General features: G+C 46.2%; 1 protein-coding gene across 1 annotated transcript in view; it reads right to left on the bottom strand.

Annotated features, from left to right (window-relative positions):
* Positions 1 to 26,629, bottom strand: part of ccbe1 (collagen and calcium binding EGF domains 1) — a 293,451-nt gene that overhangs the window by 20,498 nt on the left and 246,324 nt on the right. The window contains exons 3-5 of the mRNA XM_067984130.1: positions 15,923 to 15,975; positions 2,468 to 2,602; positions 642 to 779 (exon numbers count right to left, since the gene is read on the bottom strand). Coding sequence (XP_067840231.1) covers positions 642 to 779; positions 2,468 to 2,602; positions 15,923 to 15,975 — 326 coding nt within the window. The remainder of the gene's footprint in view (positions 1 to 641; positions 780 to 2,467; positions 2,603 to 15,922; positions 15,976 to 26,629) is intronic.

Here is a 26,629-nt window from a genome sequence, read left to right on the forward strand (position 1 = left end):
GATCCACATCACCAAACAGAGCTCACAAAGGGGCTGTGAATTAATTTAGGTTTGTAAACTTCACAGTTAAATGTAAAGTGAACCAAAACAAGCCACTGGTCCACTAGGGGATCAGTGTATATTGAAAATTTACCCTAACAGCACTTCAGTTTCGCTTTTGGCAGAGCTTCATGACTTCTTTTTACAACATCAAGCAACTGACATTCAACATTCACAATGGGCTACAATGTTATAGCTATCTCTAAAGCAGAATCATTTGCACCTCAATCCCATTTGAAAAGCAGCCACAATCTTACATTTTCCTCATCTCATGAAAAGTTGTTCCAGTTGCAACCAAGTCATAAAATGCCAATTTGCAAATAATTTGTGATTTGAAAATGGCCATGTACAATTTCTGAATCCTTTAAAATTGTTCACTTCCCCTTAAGTATAGTCATGTACAGATTCTGACACTAGCAGGCTCCCTTACAAGGGCACATGTGAGGAAAAAAACTAGAATAGTAAGTAACCTTTCAGCTTATCCACATTGAATAAATAAGGTGGAGTTGCCTGTCAACTTGATGCTTTTTCTATGAAGGTAAAATAGCCTCATCGAAAATCAAAGTATTTTTGTTCCTTATACTCAACAGCTCACAACTTACCACTTTCACTCTTGCTGCATGTCTTCCCATCCTCTTTGAGATAGAAGCCTTCCTTGCATGAACATTGGTAACTCCCTGGAGTGTTGAGGCAGATATGAGAACATACAGTCCCATTGCTTTTGGCACATTCATCAATATCTGTCAAATAGACATTTAAAATATAACATGAGTCAATGATCTAAAGAAAATTGCTTTAAAATAAAATTGTTTTTAAATGATTTTCCTTTACGGTGCAACTGGTTAAGATAGTGACAGCTGAGCTATAAGAACCAGGAAGTTCCCAGGTTTGATTCCCTGTCTATGGTGAGTTAGCAGATCTCAGCCGAAATGGCATAAGAGGTGCTACAATTGACCGCAGTGTCTGTGTTTAGGAGGGGAAAATTTGCCACAATTCTTTTTCTTCATTACTATTCTGTGACCTTTATTGAAGTATCCACCCCAGCTCATACTCATTAAGTATGAACGCTGCAATTCTGCCCATGGTGTGGGCTAGGATACGGGTAACTGAGACTTGGATCAGCTGAAGTTTATGGAGGGTGGAGGCTGGGGGGGGGGGGTGGGGGGGGAGTATTGGAATAGTCATGTCTGGGGGTGATAAAAGCAAGGATGAGGATTTCAGCAGGAAATAGGCTGAGCCAGAGTTGGAGGTGGGCGATGTTACGGAGGTGGAAGTAGTGGTCTTTGTGATGGAGAGGATTATGGGTTCAGAAGCTCAGCTCAGGGTTGAATAGGATGCCAAGGTTACCAGTCTGCTTCAACCTGAGACTGTGATTGGGAGAGGGATAGAATTGGCGGTGAGGGGCAACAGAGTTTGTGAAGATTATTGGTTTGGTCTTCCCAATATTTAACTGGAGGAAACTTTGACTCATCTAAGACTAGATGTCAGACATCGCAGGGGCAGTGGAGCAGTCCACACAGGTGGTGGAGAGATAGAGATGGGTTTACATGTGGAAACTGACCCTGGGTCTTTGGATGATGTCACCGAGGGGAAATATGAGCTAGAGGAGGGGGCTAAGGATAGATCCATGAGGAGCTCCTGAGTTAACCAAGCAAAGGCAGGAAGGGAAGTTATTGCCTGAGGTGTTCCGGCTATGTTTGGGTAGGTGACATATAGCTTTAACTAAGTACCAGCACATAGGTCATGATAAATATTATTAAAAATAATTTTCAATAAAATGTGTGTTTACAATAGTTTTCAGAACAAAACAGCTGAAGAAGCAAAATCAAGCACTTACAGCAAAATAGATGGACACAACAATAAAGAGATTTAAAAGCATACATTTTATGAATTCATACTCCCACTGCAGAATTTTGCCTGTTTGTAGCATTTATCGAGAATTTGGGCATGGACTTGCTGTAGCTCCTACTGTAATTAGAAAGGAATTGACCAGATCTTTAGACTTGAGGAGTCAGGAGGAAAGCTTGTGCGTCTATGTCTCTAAATTTTATTGCTGATTTGACTCTTGTTTTTACTATAAATATCAAAGATGGATTCTGCCTGGAATAATCTTCACTCTACAATCACTTCCAGCTGGCATGCTAGTTGGGCTGCTTCCTGTAAGCTACTTTACATTGAAGAGCCTCCCTCATACGCTTACCTTTAACTAAGTAATCATCAGTCAACTAACTTTAGATGACAAAAAAGTTATTCAGAGAGAATTGATAAGATTGATATAGTTTGTGAACTCCTTTAAGAGGGTATATAAGTGTGGGTACAGCAGTAGGTATAGAGATGTCCATAGACAGATGTTTGATGCTGTGATGTTTGTATAGGTGTAATGGGTGAGAGTTGGCATGAGTTCCTTGGTGCAAGTGTTCATACTGACCAAGACAATATGGCTTCTCTCTGTTCCTGTGTTTCTCACGGTCAAAGTAGTATCCCAGGTAACATGTACATAGCACTCTGCCAAAGTTGTCAGTGCACTGTTGTTCACACGGAGCTCCTGAACACACATCATAATCTGAAACAGAAACAAAAATGATGAGACTTATCACTGATAACTGATAAAAAAAAATCTCATATAAGACTCAGAGCTGCAAGATTCAAACTGGAAGGGGGTCATGTGTGGGTTTCGTAGGCTTGGTTTTGGGACTGTCATTTATAATAAATGTAAATGATTTGTACGAGGATACTGAAAGCAAGAAATCCAAGTTTGTAGATGGTAAAATTGGAGGCGGAGCAAATAATGAGGAGAAATGCACCAACCTCAGAAGGATCTTGATTTTAGCAGACCACAACAACTGAAGCCAAGCACAGTTCAATGTCGACAAATGTAAAACAATTGATCTCAAAGCATAAACCAAAGTAGAGAGTATAGGGCTTAGATTCTGGTCCTTGTGCAGCATTGGCTGTGATGGCACTGTCCGAGCTCTCTGGGGTGAGTTTTCATTTTTAACCCTGGGCCAAAAACTGGTAACGGATCGACTGCCTGTTTTACACCCTATCTTATTTTCCTTTCCATTAAAGCCACACATATTCCTCCCATTGGTAGAGTGGTCTCACCAATGGTCCTTAAAGAGACCGTTGCAAGTTGCTCCCAAAAAAATATAATGGCACTAATTTTTGTGGGGTCAGGAGGAGCTCCTCTTGCCCACACAAAAATCTTCTCTCCCACAGCTGGTCCCTCCATGTCCTTCTTCTAGGGTTTGCCTCCCCCCTTTAAGATTTGACTTCCGCCTCGGTTCCTGTTGCCAGCATGACCGCTGTACCCCTCCCCCCACGACTGACTTCCTTTCTTTAACATGCTACTTCCAGCTTGGCTCCACCGAGAAGATACTGGTAGTCCTGCTCTCCTCCCAGACCAGCGAGCTGCTTGTGAGTGCTGGAACAGTGCTCGCAGCTCTCCAGTATTAACCAAAGAGACCATCCCTCAAAATGGCCCGGACCTCTCGGCAAGGACTTAGGCCGGGTGGCATGAGAGCTCCATCCTCTGCCCACCTGAAGTTTGTCCAAAGTTAAAATCGACTCCGAGATGCCTAAATATTGAACACAAATTAATAGTACAATGACTTGTGAAGCATATCACTATGTTACTATGTTATCAGAATGGTTTGTAGATCTTACTCAGACTTCAAAAGGTGGATCGTAGAACCAGCTTTAGGCACCTGTGACTGTGGGGAGATGTTGCTGGATTACTGCATTCAGTTTTGGGCACCAAACTTTAGGAAAGATATATTAGCCTTGGAGGTGGTACAGCGCAGATTCATCAGAATTATACCAGGGCTTAAAGGGTTAAATTATGAGGACAGCTTGCATGAACTTGGCTTGAATTTAGAAGGTCGAGGTGTTATCTGATCAAGATTTTTTTAAATGATAAAGGGATTCGATAGGATGGATACAGAAAAACTATTTCCTCTGGTAGTGGAATCCAGAATGAGAGGGCATAATCTTAAAATTAGAGGTAGGCCATTCAGGGGTGAAATCAAGAAGCACTTTTTAAACACAAAGTGTAATGGAAATCTGAATCTCTCCCCACCACTCCACCCCACTCCCCCATGTCTCAAGTCTCAATTCCTCAAACTGTTCTCTACTTTGGACTCAATGGGGGGGAAATTCAACTTAAGTGGAAAGTGGAAAGAAAATCAGGCAGGGTGTACAACAGGCGGCCGATCCTCTACCGCCCATTTTGCGTCCCTGCTGAAGTTGAACTTCACCCCAATATCCCAATTTAAAGTTTTCAGCACTTTGAGGTAATGATGATGGATCTTTTGATAAATGAGATTTCTAAAATTGTATTCAAATCTTTATAGTGCCCAGAAAATCTGTGGAGTAGTGCATCTCGGTGTAAGTGCTGAAGTACACCCCGCCTCACCTCCGCCACTGACCCTGCCAAAATCCACCAGAAGGAGAGGTCCCACAATGAAACATGGCTTCAGTGGACAGGGGCAGCTCAGGTGCTTCCCTACCAAAACTGCCACAATGTCTGGCGTATGTGCCTGGGGTTGGGGCAGAGGGGTCAGGTCCACAGCTGGAAAAAACTAAATGGCATAGGAAGGATATTGAGGCTTTAGAGAGAGTACAGTGCAGATTCACAGGTTGCTGCCTGTTATGAGGAAGTATAAATACAAAAAGACTTGAAAAATTGGGGCTGTTTTAGAACAACGCAGATTACAGGGTGATATGATAGAAATGTATAAAATTATGAAAGGCTGGGATAGGGTAGATAGGAGTGGACTTTTTCCAGTAGTTGAAGCATTAAGAACGAGGGGCCATAATTACAAAATTAGATGCAAGAGATTTAGAATAGAGAACAGGAGAAACATCTTCACACAGAGAGTTGTGAGGATGTGGAATTCGCTTCCAGGGTTAGTGGTTGAGGCAGAAATTATGTCAACATTCAAGATTAGATTGGATAGGTGGATGAAGGAAAAGGAGATGAAGGGATATGGGTACAGGGTGGGTGGATACAATAGAACTATTTGCTCACATGGATGGTAAACAGCAATATGGACTGGTTGGGTAGAATGGCATGTTTCTGTGGTTTAACTTCTGTGTATTGCTATGTGTATCTCCTTAGTGTCACAAAAATGAAAGATGGCCAAACTATTCAACTTGAATCTACTGACCCACAGGTAAAGAGAAGGAGATCCAGGCTTGGTCCATAAGTATTGTTTATACTTGAATACTGGTTTAGTTGTGGGGATCCCATATCTACAAGATGCACTGCAGCAACTCGCCATGGTTTAGAATCATAGAATCATAGAAGTTTACAACATGGAAACAGGCCCTTCGGCCCAACATGTCCATGTCGCCCAGTTTATACCACTAAGCTAGTCCCAATTGCCTGCACTTGGCCCATATCCCTCTATACCCATCTTACCCATGTAACTGTCCAAATGCGTTTTAAAAGACAAAATTGTACCCGCCTCTACTACTGCCTCTGACAGCTCGTTCCAGACACTCACCACCCTTTGAGTGAAAAAATTGCCCCTCTGGATCCTTTTGTATCTCTCCCCTCTCACCTTAAATCTATGGTCCCCTCGTTATAGACTCCCCTACCTTTGGGAAAAGATTTTGACTATCGACCTTATCTATGCCCCTCATTATTTTATAGACTTCTATAAGATCACCCCTAAACCTCCTACTCTCCAGGGAAAAAAGTCCCAGTCTATCTAACCTCTCCATATAAGTCAAACCATCAAGTCCCGGTAGCATCCTAGTAAATCTTTTCTGCACTCTTTCTAGTTTAATAATATCCTTTCTATAATAGGGTGACCAGAACTGTACACAGTATTCCAAGTGTGGCCTTACTAATGTCTTGTACAACTTCAACAAGACATCCCAACTCCTGTATTCAATGTTCTGACCAATGAAACCAAGCATGCCGAATGCCTTCTTCACCACCCTATCCACCTGTGACTCCACTTTCAAGGAGCTATGAACCTGTACTCCTAGATCTCTTTGTTCTATAACTCTCCCCAATGCCCTACCATTAACGGAGTAGGTCCTGGCCCGATTTGATCTACCAAAATGCATCACCTCACATTTATCTAAATTAAACTCCATCTGCCATTCATCGGCCCACTGGCCCAATTTATCAAGATCCCGTTGCAATCCTAGATAACCTTCTTCACTGTCCACAATGCCACCAATCTTGGTGTCATCTGCAAACTTACTAACCATGCCTCCTAAATTCTCATCCAAATCATTAATATAAATAACAAATAACAGCGGACCCAGCACCGATCCCTGAGGCACACCGCTGGTCACAGGCCTCCAGTTTGTTAAACAACCCTCTACAACCACCCTCTGTCTTCTGTCGTCAAGCCAATTTTGTATCCAATTGGCTACCTCACCTTGGATCCCGTGAGATTTAACCTTATGTAACAACCTACCATGCGGTACCTTGTCAAAGGCTTTGCTAAAGTCCATGTAGACCACGTCTACTGCACAGCCCTCATCTATCTTCTTGGTTACCCCTTCAAAAAACTCAATCAAATTTGTGAGACATGATTTTCCTCTCACAAAACCATACTGACTGTTCCTAATCAGTCCCTGCCTCTCCAAATGCCTGTAGATCCTGTCCCTCAGAATACCCTCTCACAACTTACCCACTACAGATGTCAGTATCACCGGTCGGCAGTTCCCAGGCTTTTCCCTGCCGCCCTTCTTAAACAAAGGCACAACATTTGCTACCCTCCAATCTTCAGGCACCTCACCTGTAGCTGTCGATGATTCAAATATCTCTGCTAGGGGACCCGCAATTTCCTCCCTAACCTCCCATAACGTCCTGGGATACATTTCATCAGGTCCTGGAGATTTATCTACCTTGATGCGCGTTAAGACTTCCAGCACCTCCCTCTCTGTAATATGTACACTCCTCAAGACATCACTATTTATTTCCCCAAGTTCCCTAACATCCATGCCTTTCTCAACCGTAAATACCAATGTGAAATATTCATTCAGGATCTCACCCATCTCTTGTGGTTCCGCACATAGATGACCTTGTTGATCCTTAAGAGACCCTACTCTCTCCCTAGTTACTCTTTTGCCCTTTATGTATTTGTAGAAGTTTTTTGGATTCTCCTTTGCCTTATCTGCCAAAGCAACCTCATGTCCCCTTTTTGCCCTCCTGATTTCTCTCTTAACTCTACTCCGGCAATCTCTATACTCTTCAAGTGATCCACTTGATCCCAGCTGCCTATGCGTGTCATATGCCTCCTTCTTCTTTTTGACTAGGGCCTCAATCTCCCGAGTCATCCAAGGTTCCCTACTTCTACCAGCCTTGCCCTTCACTTTATAAGGAATGTGCTTACCCTGAACCCTGGTTAACACACTTTTGAAAGCCTCCCACTTACCAGACGTCCCTTTGCCTGCCAACAGACTCTCCCAATCAACTTCTGAAAGTTCCTGTCTAATACCATCAAAATTGGCCTTTCCCCAATTTAGAATTTTAACTTTTGGGCCAGACCTATCATTCTCCATAGCTATCTTAAAACTAATGGAATTATGATCACTGGTCCCAAAGTGATCCCTCACTAACACTTCTGTCACCTGCCCTTCCTTATTTCCCAAGAGGAGGTCAAGTTTTGCCCCCTCTCTAGTCGGGCCATCCACATACTGAATGAGAAATTCCTCCTGAATACACAACAAATTTCTCTCCATCCAAGCCCCTAATGCTATGGCTGTCCCAGTCAATGTTGGGAAAGTTAAAGTCCCCTACTATTACCACCCTATTTTTCTTGCAGCTGTCTGTAATCTCCTTACATATTTGCTCCTCAATTTCCCGTTGACTATTTGGGGGTCTGTAGTACAATCCTATCAAAGTGATCTCTCCCTTCTTATTTTTCAGTTCTACCCATATAGACTCAGTGGGCGAACCCTCGGATATATCCCCTCTCACTACTGCTGTGATGTTCTCCCTAATCAAGAACGCAACTCCCCCTCCTCTCTTACCTCCTGCTCTATCTTTCCTATAGCATCTGTACCCTGGAACATTGAGCTGCCATTCCTGCCCCTCCCTTAGCCAAGTTTCAGTAATAGCTATAACATCCCAGTCCCATGTACCCATCCATGCCCTGAGTTCATCTGCCTTGCCCATCAGACTTCTTGCATTGAAATAAATGCAGTTTAATCTGGACTTCCCTTGGTCTTTGCCCTGCTTTCTCAGACCATCTGTCCGGTCATGTTTTGTACACTCTCCCTTACTGCCTTTTGTTTCTGTCACCACTTTACTTCCCACTGACTTCCTGCATCGGTTCCCATCCCCCTGCCACATTAGTTTAAACCCTCCCCAACAGCACTAGCAAACACTCCCCCGAGGACATTGGTTCCAGTCCTGCCCAGATGCAGACCGTCCAATTTGTACTGGTCCCACCTCCCCCAGAACCGGTTCCAATGGCCCAGGAATTTGAATCCCTTCCTCTTGCACCATCTCTCAAGCCACGTATTCATCCTAGCTATCCTGTCATTCCTACTCTGACTAGCCCGTGGCACTGGTAGCAATCCTGCGATTATTACCTTTGAGGTCCTACTTTTTAGTTTAACTCCTAACTCCCTAAATTCAGCTTGTAGGACCTCATCCCGTTTTTTACCTATATCGTTGGTACCTATATGCACCACGACAACTGGCTGTTCACCCTCCCCCTTCAGAATGTCCTGCAGCCGCTCCGAGACATCCCTGACCCTTGCACCAAGGAGGCAACATACCATCCTGGAGTCTCGGTTGCGTCCGCAGAAACGCCTGTCTATTCCCCTTACAATCGAGTCCCCTATCACTATAGCTCTGCCACTCTTTTTCCTGTCCACCTGTGCAGCAGAGCCAGCCACGGTGCCATGAACCTGGCCGCTGTCACCTTCCCCTGGTGAGCCATCTCCCCCAACAGCATCCAAAACGGTATACCTGTTTGAGAGGGGGATGGCCACAGGGGACCCCTGCACTACCTGCCTGCACCTCTTACACTGCCTCGTGGTCACCCATTCACTTCCTGCCTGTATACCCTTTACCTGCGGTGTGACCAACTCGCTAAACGTGCTATCCACGAGTTTCTCTGCATCGCGGATGCTCCACAGTGAGTCCACCCGCAGCTCCAGCTCCGAGATACGATCGGTCAGTAGCTGCAGGTGGACACACTTCCTGCACACATGGTCGGCAGGGACACTGGTAGTGTCCATGACTTCCCACATCTTGCAGGAGGGGCATATCACGGGTGCGAGGTCTGCTGCCATGACTTGCCTTAGCTTAGTTACCCCTTTTAAATTACGTTGAAATTAGAAAATGTTAACTATACTAGGGACCTAGGTTCACTAAAAAAAAACACTATCTGCTATAAAACCTGCAGATCTTCCCTTTCTTATTACTTTCCTTGCAGTAAAATGGTAGAAATACTCACCTGAACCTACTCACCAATCAGCTCCGGTCTCACCAATCACCAACCCGCTTCACCTGTGACGTCACTCTTTGAATTTTATCGGAACGCGGTCGTTCCACTCCCGCTCTCGCTCTCGCTGTTTCCCTGTGCGCTGTTTTTAACCTCGCTCCGCTCTCGCTGTTTCCCTCCGCTCCGGTGAACTCCCGCTCTCGCTGTTTCCCTGTGCGCTGTTTTTAACCTCGCTCCGCTCTCACTGTTTCCCTCCGCTCCGGTGAACTCCCGCTCTCGCTGTTTCCCTGTGCGCTGTTTTTAACCTCGCTCCGCTCTCACTGTTTCCCGCCGCTCCGGTGAACTCCCGCTCTCGCTGTTTCCCTGTGCGCTGTTTTTAACCTCGCTCCGCTCTCACTGTTTCCCTCCGCTCCGGTGAACTCCCGCTCTCGCTGTTTCCCTGTGCGCTGTTTTTAACCTCGCTCCGCTCTCACTGTTTCCCGCCGCTCCGGTGAACTCCCGCTCTCGCTGTGCGCTGTTTTTATCCTCGCTCCGCTCTCACTGTTTCCCACCGCTCCGGTGAACTCCCGCTCTCGCTGTGCGCTGTTTTTAACCTCGCTCCGCTCTCACTGTTTCCCGCCGCTCCGGTGAACTCCCGCTCTCGCTGTGCGCTGTTTTTATCCTCGCTCCGCTCTCACTGTTTCCCACCGCTCCGGTGAACTTCCGCTCTCGCTGTGCGCTGTTTTTAACCTCGCTCTGCTCTCGCTGTTTCCCACCGCTCCGGTGAACTCCCGCTCTCGCTGTGCGCTGTTTCTATCCTCGCTCCGCTCTCGCTGTTTCCCACCGCTCCGGTGAACTCCCGCTCTCGCTGTGCGCTGTTTTTAACCTCGCTCCGCTCTCGCTGTTTCCCGCCGCTCCGGTGAACTCCCGCTCTCACTGTGCGCTGTTTTTAACCTCGCTCCGCTCTCACTGTTTCCCACCGCTCCGGTGAACTCCCGCTCTCACTGTGCGCTGTTTCTATCCTCGCTCCGCTCTCGCTGTTTCCCACCGCTCCGGTGAACTCCCGCTCTCACTGTGCGCTGTTTTTAACCTCGCTCCGCTCTCGCTGTTTCCCACCGCTCCGGTGAACTCCCGCTCTCACTGTGCGCTGTTTCTATCCTCGCTCCGCTCTCGCTGTTTCCCACCGCTCCGGTGAACTCCCGCTCTCACTGTGCGCTGTTTTTAACCTCGCTCCGCTCTCGCTGTTTCCCACCGCTCCGGTGAACTCCCGCTCTCGCTGTGCGCTGTTTTTAACCTCGCTCCGCTCTCGCTGTTTCCCACCGCTCCGGTGAACTCCCGCTCTCGCTGTGCGCTGTTTTTAACCTCGCTCCGCTCTCACTGTTTCCCTCCGCTCCGGTGAACTCCCGCTCTCACTGTGCGCTGTTTCTATCCTCGCTCCGCTCTCGCTGTTTCCCACCGCTCCGGTGAACTCCCGCTCTCGCTGTGCGCTGTTTCTATCCTCGCTCCGCTCTCGCTGTTTCCCACCGCTCCGGTGAACTCCCGCTCTCGCTGTGCGCTGTTTCTATCCTCGCTCCGCTCTCACTGTTTCCCGCCGCTCCGGTGAACTCCCGCTCTCGCTGTGCGCTGTTTTTATCCTCGCTCCGCTCTCACTGTTTCCCACCGCTCCGGTGAACTCCCGCTCTCGCTGTGCGCTGTTTTTATCCTCGCTCCGCTCTCACTGTTTCCCACCGCTCCGGTGAACTCCCGCTCTCGCTGTGCGCTGTTTTTATCCTCGCTCCGCTCTCACTGTTTCCCGCCGCTCCGGTGAACTTCCGCTCTCGCTGTGCGCTGTTTTTATCCTCGCTCCGCTCTCGCTGTTTCCCACCGCTCCGGTGATCTCCCGCTCTCGCAGTGCGCTGTTTTTATCCTCGCTCCGCTCTCGCTGTTTCCCACCGCTCCGGTGAACTTCCGCTCTCGCAGTGCGCTGTTTTTATCCTCGCTCCGCTCTCGCTGTTTCCCACCGCTCCGGTGATCTCCCGCTCTCGCAGTGCGCTGTTTTTATCCTCGCTCCGCTCTCGCTGTTTCCCACCGCTCCGGTGAACTCCCGCTCTCGCAGTGCGCTGTTTCTATCCTCGCTCCGCTCTCACTGTTTCCCTCCGCTCCGGTGAACTCCCGCTCTCGCTGTGCGCTGTTTCTATCCTCGCTCCGCTCTCGCTGTTTCCCACCGCTCCGGTGAACTCCCGCTGTCGCTGTGCGCTGTTTCTATCCTCGCTCCGCTCTCACTGTTTCCCGCCGCTCCGGTGAACTCCCGCTCTCGCTGTGCGCTGTTTTTATCCTCGCTCCGCTCTCACTGTTTCCCACCGCTCCGGTGAACTCCCGCTCTCGCTGTGCGCTGTTTTTATCCTCGCTCCGCTCTCACTGTTTCCCGCCGCTCCGGTGAACTTCCGCTCTCGCAGTGCGCTGTTTTTATCCTCGCTCCGCTCTCGCTGTTTCCCGCCGCTCCGGTGAACTCCCGCTCTCGCAGTGCGCTGTTTTTATCCTCGCTCCGCTCTCGCTGTTTCCCGCCGCTCCGGTGATCTCCCGCTCTCACTGTGCGCTGTTTTTATCCTCGCTCCGCTCTCACTGTTTCCCGCCGCTCCGGTGAACTCCCGCTCTCGCAGTGCGCTGTTTTTAACCTCGCTCCGCTCTCACTGTTTCCCTCCGCTCCGGTGAACTCCCGCTCTCGCTGTGCGCTGTTTTTATCCTCGCTCCGCTCTCACTGTTTCCCGCCGCTCCGGTGAACTCCCGCTCTCGCAGTGCGCTGTTTTTAACCTCGCTCCGCTCTCGCTGTTTCCCGCCGCTCCGGTGAACTCCCGCTCTCGCAGTGCGCTGTTTTTAACCTCGCTCCGCTCTCACTGTTTCCCTCCGCTCCGGTGAACTCCCGCTCTTGCTGTGCGCTGTTTTTAACCTCGCTCCGCTCTCGCTGTTTCCCACCGCTCCGGTGAACTCCCGCTCTTGCTGTGCGCTGTTTTAATCCTCGCTCCGCTCTCACTGTTTCCCGCCGCTCCGGTGAACTCCCGCTCTTGCTGTGCGCTGTTTTTAACCCCGCTCCGCTCTCACTGTTTCCCGCCGCTTCGGTGAACTCCCGCTCTTGCTGTGCGCTGTTTTTAACCTCGCTCCGCTCTCACTGTTTCCCGCCGCTCCGTTGAACTCCCGCTCTCGCAGTGCGCTGTTTTTAACCTCGCTCCGCTCTCGCTGTTTCCCACCGCTCCGGTGAACTCCCGCTCTCATTGTGCGCTGTTTTTAACCTCGCTCCGCTCTCACTGTTTCCCGCCGCTCCGGTGAACTCCCGCTCTCGCTGTGCGCTGTTTTTATCCTCGCTCCGCTCTCACTGTTTCCCGCCGCTCCGGTGAACTCCCGCTCTTTCTTCGGCAGCACCTCCCAAACCCGCAATCTCTATCACCTAGAAGGACAAGGGCAGCAGGCACATGGGTACACCACCGCCTGCACGTTCCCCTCCAAGTCACACACCATCCCGACTTGGAAATATATCGCTGTTCCTTCATCGTCGCTGGGTCAAAATCCTGGAACTCCCTTCCTAACAGCACTGTGGGAGAACCTTCACCACACGGTCTGCAGTGGTTCAAGAAGGCAGCTCACCATTACCTTCTCAAGGGCAATTAGGGATGGCCAGCGACGCCCACATCCCATGAATGTATAAAAGATAATACAGTATTTTGAAGCTCTTTGTTTCAATATATATATTCAAAGGATTCTGAATGATATATCTGTGGTTTACTTTATGCCAGTCAGCAGTCAGCAGTCAGCCTGAAGCCAAACTGAGCTAAATTAGTGGTTCCATGGTAGCGTTTTACCATGTAAGAAGTAAGCAAACATGTTTCCAAGAACAATTTTATGTTCAGAGGAAGTGCTGTAGAAGTATTTTTATTGTTCTGACATTTCAAAGAGAATTACAGAGGTTGTAATTACAGTAAATAAAGGCCCTGAAATTATACACGACGGGTTGCCTGGATTTGCATGAATGAGTCTGGGGTTTCAACCGTCAATGCTCTGCAGAGCTGAATCCCCCAGAATTGCATGGGTCAGCTCATTTATATATCCATTGGTGCAAATCCCGTATAAAATGGAAAGTAATGTGCTGCGGATGCTTGGAAATTAGAGTGCAGCCTTTAAAAAGCCAATTCTGGCTTAAGATTGCAACAGCAGACAAGTAACAAAATATTTGGATCACTCAGCCTGACATTAAGGAGCTCACCCACATGAGCAGCAGATCATAGGGCTGATGGGGAGGCACTCTGCTCTTGCCACGGAAGATGGTGAGGATGGGGCATATTTCCGCTGCCAGGCTAGTGATTGCAGAACTACACATCCCTGTGAAGCACAACACAGCCTCAAGCTTCCACCCCCTTCTCTGTCTCCTTAATCCCAAGGCAGTCATGCTCACCCCTTCTTAGCTTGTATCCTCCTGCAGATTCACCACCTCAATGGGGGCAGATAGTGAGGAAGAGGAGGAAGATGATGGTGATGCTGAGGAGGAGAGGAGGAGGAGGAGAGACAGAACATCTTCCTTGTGGATTATGAGGGTGACAAAGGCGAGGAGGACAATGATGAAGACAAAGGAAAGTCTGCCCACTGATGAGTTCCTGCACCAAGATTCTTCCCTGTGATCTCTGCCACAGCCTTCACGATCACAACCCCTGCGTCAACTTGCTTTTAACTCCCTTATGGCAGCTCAAATACTTTCACCCAGGGGTAATTAGATAGTGTTAGTGATGATTTGGGAACTGGATGATTCACAGAGCATGAGGGAGCCAGAGGAGTGAGGATGTGCCACCTTCCCAGCAAACACTGAGGATTACCTGAAAAAGTGGTGGAAGCAATAGTAACTTTCAAAAGGGAATTGGATAAATAATTAAAAAGGATAAATTTGCAAGACTATGGGGAAAGAGCAGGGGTATGGGACCAATTGGACAGCTCTTTCAAAGAGCTGGCACAGGCAAGATGGGCCAAATGGCCTCTTTCTGTGCTGCATGATTCTAAGAACCTATGAGCAGGCTGCCTACGGTTTCGAAGTTGTGGGAGCCAGAATCATGGGTACTCACCTGAAAAGAAGGATGCTGGAGGAACATCATAGCTAGATACAGGCTCTGAGGTCTGCCTCCGAGGATGTGCGGCAACTGACAGGGAAACTTCTTCATTGCATGCATCAATGAAGACTATGGAAGCTTCATTGGAATCTGCAGCAGTGCCCCACCTAAGAAGTGGCCAAGGACTAATCAGTGCCTCCACTTCCATGATAGCACAGACTGCTATCCAGGTGGCAATTGGGGACAGAATAGACAGTACCTTGAAAATTGGCTTCCAGACCCTGAGTTCTGGATCTCACTTCCTAGATCCTTCTACTTTGTCACTTGCCTCCCTGTTTTCAAAAACCTCCTCAAAATGCTTCTCTTTGACTGCCTTCTTCCATTTCAACTTCCTCTGATTTCCCTTTCCCCTCTTGCTCAGCAGCCACCATTTTTTCTGTTCAACCTAAAGCTTCTTGAGATGTCTTCCTGTATCTAAGAAGCACTACATAAATATATGTTGTTCTAGTACAGTCAAGTAAGAACAACTTACATTTCTATAAGGCTTCTCATGAACCAGGTTAAAAAAAAATAAGCTTGGGTGATGGAGTGGAAAAGAAGAGATTGGATAATGAACCCTCCTGGCTAACCTTGCCAGGGACCCCCAAAATCCAAAGGCTGACAATTTCTCAGGCCTTTACCTGCCACTAAGAAATTTAGAAGATCTATTTTGTTCTGTCTAACATTTATAAAGCTGTACCTGACATCAATTCATTTTCACACAAATTTAAGCAAAGTTACAATTCATCAGAGGACTCCTTCCAGTTGTACCTGTTCGGCTCCAACACTTGTGCTTCATAAACCTCCTGAACCATCTGTCCCTCATACTATAATTTTATCACACATTGTGCATCAAATCAATACAAAATGGTTTTCAAGTTTTCTTTCATGCAAGCTTTGGATCCAAAGTTGCCTGACTCCAATTTAGGCAGGCAGTGGAGGCTGCCTCAGGAAGTAGTCACACACCACTTTGGCTTTGGACTGGCTGCAGTATAACTGGTGTTTAGGCACACCTTTAATTAACTATGTATAAAAAATGCCCCTGTTCCGACCAATGAGCATCAATTGCATTCTGGGAACCATCTGTTGTGAGTAGGAAATCAATTTTCATTCTATTTGTTTAAAGTTACTAGTTTTGTTTTACATTGCAATCACATCTCAGCATCCATAAACATTGTAAATGTACTATGACGTAGAAGGAGGTAGTCTCACCCCGCTTGGCTTCAGAGTCAGTTCACCCGATTCAGATTTCACAAGTTTATCGTTGGTGCAAAGCCAAAACAGCTTCACACTAACGCTAAACTTGTACTGTGAATGCACTGGCATTTCTGCAAATGAAGCCACCTGCTGCTTTACAAAGTTGTTGGTGTCACTTACCTTCTGGAATGCATTGGCCAAGAACAAATTTATAACCTCGACAGCATTTCTTTCTGAAAAAGAAAATAGATATTTATTGTACAGGACAGAATCACATGACAAATTAGCTCATTTTAAGGCAACCATGTAAAGATCACACATTTTATGTTACTTTAAAATTGAGATATGTTACGTATGATTAAAAAATAAACTTTCCAATTGCATGCTTCTGGTGTGGGGGTTACCTCAGCAGTAAACTGGGAAATTACACGCGGGCTCACTACGATTTTCCATACATCAAAATCAGCGGAAAATCATTGACATGCAATTTCCTGATATATGCTCCTGACTGGTCAAGTTCAACTCCAGGAGCACACAAATGGTAAGTTTACCCTTAAATCATTAGTAAAAAGTATTTAAATCTAATGTTAACAAAATTAGGCTATGCCAGTGTAGAGTACTATGAAATTAGAACATTCCCATAAGGTCAGGAACTTTGACAAATTTGCTTGTGACAAAAATAACATATTTTTGTCCAAGTTTTGATTAGCCTCTTTAAAACTCCAAGTTGTAGTCCAACAAATTTATTTTAAGTTCCACACCGTTCACCTGACGAAGGAGGAAGCCTCCGAAAGCTTGTGGAATTTAAAATAAATTTGTTGGACTATAACTTGGTGTTGTAAAATTGTTTACAATTGTCAACCCCAGTCCATCACCGGCATCTCCACATCATCTTTAAAACTCAGTCATTGTGCTTAAGGAGTTTAACAGCCAGCTAAAGCCAAAGTCTTGTACCAAGTCTGTCCTGTTGCAATGTGGTAAAGCTTGTTGTTACAGTCTCTTGGTAACAGGCTCAAGTGGAAGCTTATACACGGTTTTCTAATATAGGCAGACTTTATGATTTGTTCAGTTTGTATTTGACTGGTACTTCCCTTTTTAAATTGGATAACTAGTTTTCAAAATCCGGTACCACCTTTTGGAATATAAAAACAAATGATTCTGGTCAATACGGGGCACCTAAAAGTTCCATGAGAAGAGGCTGCTTGAAAATCTCAAAGAATCAGCTAGTCATTTTTAAAATTCGGGAGAAACACTGTGGCTCTGAAATTCCTGACGCAGCAACCTAAGTACAGTGGAGCGGGACCTATGCCCAATGAAATCGAAGGAGGCTGAACCCGTTAGAAATTTCAGGATCAGCTCATTTCCATAATGCTGACAGGCAAGAGTCCCATCAGCAGTAATGGGGGGGGGGGGGGGGGAGATTTGAAAACAGGATGCAGCAAGGGTGCAATGTTATCATTTTAAGGACTGTATACAGTTAAAGGGGTGAGCAGGCTCTTTTAAGGGGAGAGAAAGGCTGCTGCAACAGAAGGGAGAAGGCGAGCGTCTAAATTCTCAGAGGTTGGTGTGGAGGTGTGCAGTCCCAAATGGGAGAATGGAGGGATGCCATTGTTGGGATACCATGGAAGAGGCTGTCACGTGCAGCAGCAGAGGCTATGTGGAAGAAGGTGGCTGTGGCTGTTCAAATAGAACTGGGACACTGGACTGGTGAAGTATAAAAGCATCATGGAAGCTCCCAGCGTATTGTGAATTCATGTGCAAGAAGCTGAGCCTGTCACCACAAATAAGCTACACATTTAGGGAGTGAAAGTCTTTGTGGTTCATAGATATGGGGGCTTACATTTGGACACAATGTCGTATGGGTGCAACCAATAGCCATCACAACCCTGGGGGTCCAGCGATTCTTAAAAATTTGATGGGCCTCTCAGTCATCTGTCTGGGAAGGAAGGAAGGATGGACTTATATAGTGCCTTTCATGACCTCAGCATATCCCAAAGCGCTTTATAGCCAATGAAGTACTTTTGAAATGTAGTCACTGTTGTAATGAAATAAATGATGGGCAATAAATGTTGGCCTTGCCAGCGACACCCACATCCCATAAATGAATAAAAAAAATACGGCTGCCAAATTGCACACAGCAGGGTCCCACAAACAGCAATGATATAATGACCTGATAATCTGTTTTAGTGATGTTGGTTGAGTGATAAATATTGGCCAGGACACCAGAAGAACTCCCCTGCTCTTCTTCAAAATAGTGTCATGGGATCTTTTACGTCCACCTGAGAAGGTAGATGGGGCCTTGGTACAACGTCTCATCCGAAAGATGGCACCGCTGACAGTGCAGCTCTCCATCAGTACTGCACTGGAATACTGGCCTAGATTTTGTGTTCAAGTCTCTAGAGTAGGACTTGAACCCACAACCTTCTGTCTCAGAGGTGAGAGTGCTACCAACTGATCCACGGCTAGCATGGAAGCATTGCCAAATTGTATAAATTGAGCTGCCCTGGCAAATAGGGCATTGGTGACTTGCTTTATAGAGAAGTGCACAGCCATTGGCTGATCTAATAAATATTTCCTGTGGCACCCTGGAATGACCCTGTGGTGTAAAAGTTGAGAGCTATGGTCACTTTGTCTGGCACAGTCAGAGGTGCACGTGATGGGGACCTTGGTTACAGGTCTGGCTGCAGCAACGAACAAAGCTCCTTCAAAGATTCATGACTGAAGTACAGCTTCCTGAGACCTCCTGAGTTCCAGGGAAAGGTCTTGGAAAGTGCACCTAGGTCTATACATCCTACTGAATGGGTAGTGCTGGGATGGACTGGCTCCCCTTTGACGCTGTATGATTAAACTGTCTTCCCTTTCAGCCTCCTACTGCTTCTCTTCTTTGAGCATATATATCATGTAAAGTGGCATTCTCATTGGGTGGCTGATATCATGCTTTCCTAACTCTGTAATTTGCATCTGGCTGCCACTGGGAGGGTTAGCACTTTTGCAGCATGACCTGAAACTCAATAGAATTTATGGCAGGGAGCTTCTTATACTTTAATTTTCAAATTGTTCCATTTCCATTGGGTGGGAGGCCTGAAAATTCAACCCCTAATGTTTTGTGATCAGTAAGAAAGAATCCAATAAATAATCCATCATAGACAAAAATATTTGATGGCACGAGGTGTCTGAGAGTACACATGGGGCTAGCGTGCACGTGGGGGTTAGAGTGCGTGGGGGCTAGAGTGCGCGTGGGGGCTAGAGTGCGCGTGGGGGCTAGAGCGCGTGGGGGGCTAGAGCGCGTGGGGGCTAGAGCGCGTGGGGGCTAGAGCGCGTGGGGGCTAGAGCGCGTGGGGGGCTAGAGCGCGCGTGGGGGCTAGAGCGCGCGCGGGGGCTAGAGCGCGCGCGGGGGCTAGAGCGCGCATGGGGCTAGAGCGCGTGTGGGGGCTAGAGCGCGTGGGGGGCTAGAGTGCGCGTGGGGGCTAGAGTGCGTGTGGGGGCTAGAGCGCGCGTGGGGCTAGAGCGCGTGTGGGGGCTAGAGCGCGTGTGGGGGCTAGAGTGCGCGTGGGGGCTAGAGCGCGCATGGGGCTAGAGCGCGTGTGGGGGCTAGAGCGCGTGTGGGGGCTAGAGTGCGTGTGGGGGCTAGAGTGCGCGTGGGGGCTAGAGTGCGCGTGGGGGCTAGAGCGCGCATGGGGCTAGAGCGCGTGTGGGGGCTAGAGCGCGTGTGGGGGCTAGAGTGCGTGTGGGGGCTAGAGTGCGCGTGGGGGCTAGAGCGCGCGTGGGGCTAGAGTGCGCGTGGGGCTAGAGTGCGTGGGGGCTAGAGTGCGTGGGGGCTAGAGTGCGCGTGGGGCTAGAGTGCGTGGGGGCTAGAGTGCGCGTGGGGGCTAGAGTGCGTGGGGCTAGAGTGCGTGGGGGCTAGAGTGCGCGTGGGGGCTAGAGTGCGCGTGGGGCTCGAGCGCGCGTGAGGTTTAAGTGAACTTATAGTGAAACAAAAGGCTGGTTTTCTCTTCCCACTATTAATTATATGGCCAATCTATGGCAATAGTAAGGAAATCTGTGAGTGAATGTAATGGCTCTGGTCATTTAAACAGCTTAGACTCCCTATTGTGCTTTTCCTTAACACCTTGTGAAGCCCAACCTCGCCTGCTTGAACTCTAAGCTCATTATCTTCCTTTTGAAATACCTTGTATGACCTTGGGTTTTAACCCCTCACATGTTGGTTCTGGCAATGAAAAATACAAGTTAAAAATTCAATAAAGACAACAAAAAAAAATCAATTTTTGTCACAGGGATAAATTGTTTAAAAGGGATGGATTTGTTGAGCTGAATAATCTTTTCCTGTTTCTAAAAATTCTTATGTTCTTTGAAGCATAAGTCAATTAATTCTTTTTATTTGCAATTTATGAAATCCTCGTGTTTAGTCTTATGAATAGCTGTCTAGTGATAATGTTTAATCAACTACAGACAATGACAAACTGCACTTCCAACAGAAAATTATCTTAAAAAATTCAGTCAAACTCTACAGGGATAAAATTACATTTTGAGCATACAGTGTAAAGACAATTGATTTTTCCCAATATTTGAAAGTATCCTTGTAATATTTAACATGTGCACTGCTCAGTAGTTTTCACAGGGGATTTGTAGAAACTCTTATTGCGTTCGCTTATTTGATAATGTAAAAATAAACTTTAACCATGGGAAAACTATATTTAACTTCTATGTATAGGCACATAATCCCAGGGCTTTGAATCAAAAATTCCTATAAAGGCTTTCTGGCATGTAATCATCCAGAAACAGTATCAGTTTTCTTCTAAAACTGAATAGGATTGCGTGAAAGTGAAGAACGGAGCATCAAAAGTAAACAAAGTAAGATTGCATTTATTAGTTTAGCTAAGTTCAGGATTTAAAAAAAAATGTGCCACTGCATGTAAAAATTACAAGACTGTTGGAACGTTTCCAGTCAGCACCTCATGACCTCCGTTGGTCAGGCTTTTGCTAATTCTTTGAACAGAGAGATGTGTCTTGTTGGTGGATCTACATCACACAGAATATCAGATTAGAAACGTACAGACAGTAGTTTCCCTGAAAGGCAGTTGCTAAAGGCATATTAGCTTCATATAGAACTGAACCAAATTAGAAAAGGATCCAGGTTCAATCGGCTGATCACAGGCTGGGTGGTGCAGAAGGCCTAAGTCCTATTGGAAGAACCTTTAGAAAACACTGGTTGGGCCCCAGCTGGAGTATTGTGTTCAATTCTGGGCACCACACTTTAGGAAGGGTGTCAATGCCTTGGAGAGGATGTAGAAGGGATTTACTAGAATGGTACCAGGGATAATCTGGGACAGAATTAGCAGTCACTTGGACAAGTGTGGATTGATTAGGGAAAGCCAGCACGGATTTGTTAAAAACAAATAGAGTTTAACTAACTTGACATGAGTTTTTTGATGAGTTAACAGAGAGGGCAGTTGCTGTGATGTATATGGACTTTCAAAAGGCGTTTGATAAAGTGCCGCATAACAGGCTTGTCATCAAGATTGAAGCCCATGAAATAAAAGGGGCAGTAGCAGCATGGATACAGAATTGGCTAAGTAACAGGAAACAGAGAGTAGTGGTGAACAGTTGTTTCTCGGACTGGAGGGAGGTATACAGTGGTGTTCCCCAGGATCGGTACTGGGACTACTACTTTTCTTGATATATATTAATGATTTGGACTTGGGTGTACAGGGCACAATTTCAAAATTTGCAGATGACACAAACTTGGAAGTGTAGTGAACAGTGAGGAGGATAGTGATAGACTTCAAGAGGATATAGACAGGCTGGTGGAATGGGCGGACATGTGGCAGATGAAATTTAATGCAGAAAAATGCGAAGTGATACATTTTGGTAGGAAGAATGAGGAGAGGTAATATAAACCAAAGGGCACAATTCTAAAAGGGGTACAGGAACAGAGAGATTTGGGGATATATGTAAACAAATCGTTGAAGGTGGCAGGGCAGGTTGAGAAAGCGATTAAAAAAGCATACGGTTATCCTGGGCTTTATAAGTAGCGGTTTAGAGTACAAAAGCAAGGAAGTAATGATGAACCTATATAATACACTGGTTTGGCCACAGATGGAGTATTGTGTCCAGTTCTGGGCACCGCATTTTAGGAAAGATGTGAAAGCCTTAAAGAGGGTGCAGAAGAGATTTACTAGAATGATTCCAGGGATGAGGGACTTTAGTTATGTGGATAGACTGGAGAAGCTGGGGTTGTTCTCCTTGAAACAGAGACAGTTGCGAGGAGATTTGATAGAGGTATTCAAAATCATGAAGGGTCTAGACAAAGTAGATAAAGACAAACTGTTCCCATTGGCGGATGGGTCAAGAACCAGAGGGCATAGATTTAAGGTGATTGGCAAAAGAACTAAAGGTGACATGAGGAAAAACTTTTTTACACAGTGAATGGTTAGGATCTGGAATGCACTGCCCGAGGGGGTGGTGGAGGCAGATTCAATCATGGCCTTCAAAAGGGAACTGGATAAGTACTTGAAAGGAAAAAATTTGCAGGGTTATGTGGATAGGGCGGGGATTGGGACTAGCTGGATTGCTCTTGCATAGAGCAGGCACGGACTTGATGGGCCGAATGGCTTCCTTCCGTACTGTAACCTTTCTATGGTTTTTTGAGGGACTTCAATTATGTGGAGAGACTAGAGAAACTGGGATTGTTCTCCTTAGAACACAGAAAGTTAAGGGGAGATTTAATAGAGGTGTACAAGATTATGAGGGGTTTCGATAGAGTAAATAAGGAGAAACTGTTTCCACTGGCAGGAGGGTCAATAACCAGAGGACACCGATTTAAGTTAATTGGCAAAAGAACCAGAGAGGAAATTAGGAGAATTTTTTTCATGCAGCGAGTTGTTATGACCTGGAATGCACTTCCTGAAAGAGTGGTGGAAGCAGATTCAATAATATCTTTCGAAAGGGAATTGAAGGGGAGAGTTTTGCAGGGTTATGGTGAAAGGACAGGGGAGTGAGACTAATTGGATATCTCTTTCAAAGAGCTGGCACAAGGTGGGCCGAATGGCCTTTTTCTGTGCTGTATGATTCTTGCTGGAACTTCACATAAGTGGAGGTCGGGTGAAGACAGAATTAAGTTTGGCAGTTATATCCCTATAATTGGTTATCCTGTCAACTCTCCCTGTCTAAGGGCATACCTTGTTGAGGTATTGGAGTACTGCAGGCATCTGTGGAAACATATCCAATGTGAGGCAGCACCTTTAGGAGAGGACCAGTGAAGGTTGAAGGAAAAATGCACAGGTAGACTTAACATTGCATGATTTAAAAACAGCCTGCCTTGAACCAAGCTTATTTGTTACTTACGATTCTTACTAGACTATGTAATACACATTGGTGTTAATCCAAATTAATATACTTAGTATAGATTGGATATTTTTCCTTTAATTTTCTCCCTTCATTCTTTCGCTCGATCTTAGAGAGCTGGGGCACCTTCTTGGACAGTTACAGTTTATACAGGAAAGATGATACGATACATAATCTAATGGGAGTGAAGCTGTTGACTCAAAGTATAAAAACAATTTCTTGAATTCCTTTAAACTAGATCTGAAGGAAAGGAAAATACCCTTGATAAAGCAGATATGTAATTGAATAACAACTTTTCATAACAGTAGGACCCCAATCTACTGAACCCCAGAAAACTTTGGAATAACACAAAAGTTTCAATCTCTCCAAAGGCTGCTTGCCCACCTGAGAACTATAGCTCCTAGAGGCTTCCCAAGATAGCTCTCCACTTATTATCACTTTGACTTTAATCAGGTAGAGTGCTTAAGTGCCAGTGATTTGCCTCTCTTGGCTTCAATGACTGTAAAAAAAAGTTACCAGCAGGTCTTACATTCAGCATGCACTCTGCTTATGGACATTTTAATGCAGACTTTGGCCCTAAATTTATTCAAGGGTTCTACTAGACTCCTGCCTTCTCATTCAAGAGTCCATCAGACTCCGTCGGGAAAAGACAGGGACTCGATCACACTAGTTTACTGCTGACTTTGGGGGCTTATGGGGGCAAAACTCCTGCCCACCCCACATGAGGCCAAAGATGCCAAGTGGTTGAAGCCAGAGGCTTCCCTCTCCTGGCAGAATGACCCAGTGTATTACTGGAGGTTGGTAGACCTGAAAGAACTGCAGTCTAGGGGAGAGGAGTGGTCTAGACTCCTGAAGAACGGTAAAAAATGTTTTAAAAAAAATAATCGGTATCAGCCCCTTCATTCAGCGGCACAAAGGGAAAATGGATGGGGTCTCGGGAAGTGTGGGTGATACCAGGCAGGCATCAAATTTTTGACTGCATGGAGGAGGTGGGCATCAGAGATGTGCCTGTAGTCGTGCAAATGCCTGCCAGCCCTATACCAATTAGATGCCCTTTCTCTGACCCCACAAACTCAGGCGGGAGCAGCGCTGGAGGGCACCACGAGCATGAACTCAGCAAAACCACCTTTAATTTCAAACAGTCCCATTGAGTGGAGTGGTGTACTTGCTCACTGCAAGATTATGTGATTACTGTATACTATAGGTAGGAACTCTGGAAAGAACAGGAGTTCCCACTTACAGTAAATAGAGACCCAGTAATCCCTGGCTTAATGCTAGGAGCAGTGTGGAGAGGAGAGAGTGATCCAGCTCAGTATATAGAAGCTGGACTCAGGTAGGAGTGGGAATGGGGCAGGGAGAGATGGATAACGACTGAAGGGGGAAATTAATGATTATACTGCTATGCCTATATATAACAATTGTTTGCTTCTCCCCAACCTGCACCCAGTTGTGATTGGCATAAAAATGCCTCAGGAGACTGGAATGAGGTCTTTCTTGCCTCTTTTTTCCCAAATTGAGGATAATAACATTTCCAGGAACTGTGACAGGACTAATAGTAAACTGTAATATTGTAATTGTCAATGCATCATTTTAAAAAATCCTATTCTTACAAGCTAGGTTCAAATAATTCAATTTATTACTATAGGTATTTGTTTTTTTAAATGATGGCAATGAAGGTAGAAAATATTTGGCAATTGAAGGGGACAGTGGATGGAAATTGAGAGAGGGACAAAGTTTTGGCATTATTGTGAATCACATAACATTGTGTGACTTGCACATATATTTTACAAATAAACCAAACATTATCACAATAAGATTCTCAAATAGAACTGCTTTTGGATTTTCATGCTGGAACTGAAATTAATCCGTTCAAAATGTTCAGATTCTTAAAACGTGAGCTCAGGGACTTGATACTGTTAAGTGCTCATCTGTCTGAAGATGACATAAGGCATTTAACATGGAAGCAATATACGAACTTAAGACAGCTGAGCACTGATTACATTTGTGCCACTGACCTTTTCTCTTGCAAAATATTAATCTGTCAGCGTTCATTACACAGAATGTACTTTCATGCCTGTAATATACTGTAGTCAATTATCTTGAAAGTTTTTAGAGTCTGCTGAAGATATATAGATATAAAAAGTTTTTAAAAAATATACTTTTCTTCAGTGTTGCTGACCAGAGGACGTACTTGTTTTAGTAACCTTTTGTAACTGATAAATATTAGGCTACTGTGGCTTCATGTAGGCGAACTAAAGGAATGTCAATAAATTTGATGTTGATGTCATGGGCGCCAAAATTCCACAAGCTCTTTTGTTGGGATCACATCCACCGCTGTGCTATGCAGGGTCAGGGGAAGGGCACCTAATTAGCATGGGGCCAACAAGCACCTACTTAACAGGGTTGCATCCCAGACTGCCCAGGCCATGTGGTGTCAGGCATTCCCCCAGAAACACTTCAATTCGGTCCCAAGTGGGCCCCTTTAGAAGGAACTGCATAAAATTACAAGCATAAATCTTTATGGGTCCAGGCCTGGATCTCCAAGTTGGGCCCCACTTCCACCCCAAACAAGATTCCCTGGAAAGTATAATTGAAGGCCAGTACCCAACATATCTGGGTCCTCACTTATTTCCCGGTCTTCCACTGCACTGGCAGGAACGCACCAGAAGGCCTGCACACTTTTGGAGCCATAGCCTCTAGCTATCCCATTGTATAACTCAGAGTAGGGTTAGCTCCCACACAAATATTCCTGCTGGTCATCCCCAGGCAGCTCGCCGGTGAAGCCTATTTGAATTTTGGGCCATTGCATAGCCGGCAGCAGCCCTCAGGTAGGTCTTGGAAGGGTGGGGCATAAGCAATCGGAAGGGAGGGGGCTGACTGGGAGAGGGGGTAAGTGATCGGGTGGGAGAGGGGTAAGCGATCAGGAGGGTCGGGGCGACCGGGAGGGGAGCATGCAGTGATCGAGAGGGTCAGAGGCAGTGATCAGGAGGGAGGGGGAGGCAGCGATGGAGGGAGGGGAGGCAGCAATGGGGGGGGGGGAGGAGTCAGTGATTGGAGGGGATGCGAGCAGCAGTCTCTTTGTCCCTTTGTTCTTTTTCTATTCACTCTTTCATTCCCCATCTGCACCCTTTCACTCTTCTTCTCCCCTCCCAGTTCATATCAGGAATTTTATCTGCCCTCGCCATGTTCATAGAATCCTTATGGCATAGAAGGAGGCAATTCGGCCCAGTGAGCCTGTGCCGACTCTTTGTAAGAGCAATCCAGTTAGTCCCATTTCCCCGCTCTTTCTCCGTAGCCCTGCAAATTTTGTCCCTTCAAATATTTATCCAATTCATTTTTGAAAGACACCGTTGAATCTGCTTCCATCACACTTTCAGGCAATGCATTCCAGATCCTAACCAGTCGCTGCGTAAAAAAGTTTATCCTCATGTCATCTTTGGTTCTTTTGCCAATCACCTTAAATCTGTGTCCTTTGATTCTCGACCCTTCCACCAATTGGAACAGTTTCCCTTTATTTACTTTATCTAAACCCATCATTATTTT

Source organism: Heptranchias perlo, chromosome 1 (genome assembly GCF_035084215.1).
Source record: "Heptranchias perlo isolate sHepPer1 chromosome 1, sHepPer1.hap1, whole genome shotgun sequence".
Lineage (NCBI taxonomy): Eukaryota > Metazoa > Chordata > Chondrichthyes > Hexanchiformes > Hexanchidae > Heptranchias > Heptranchias perlo.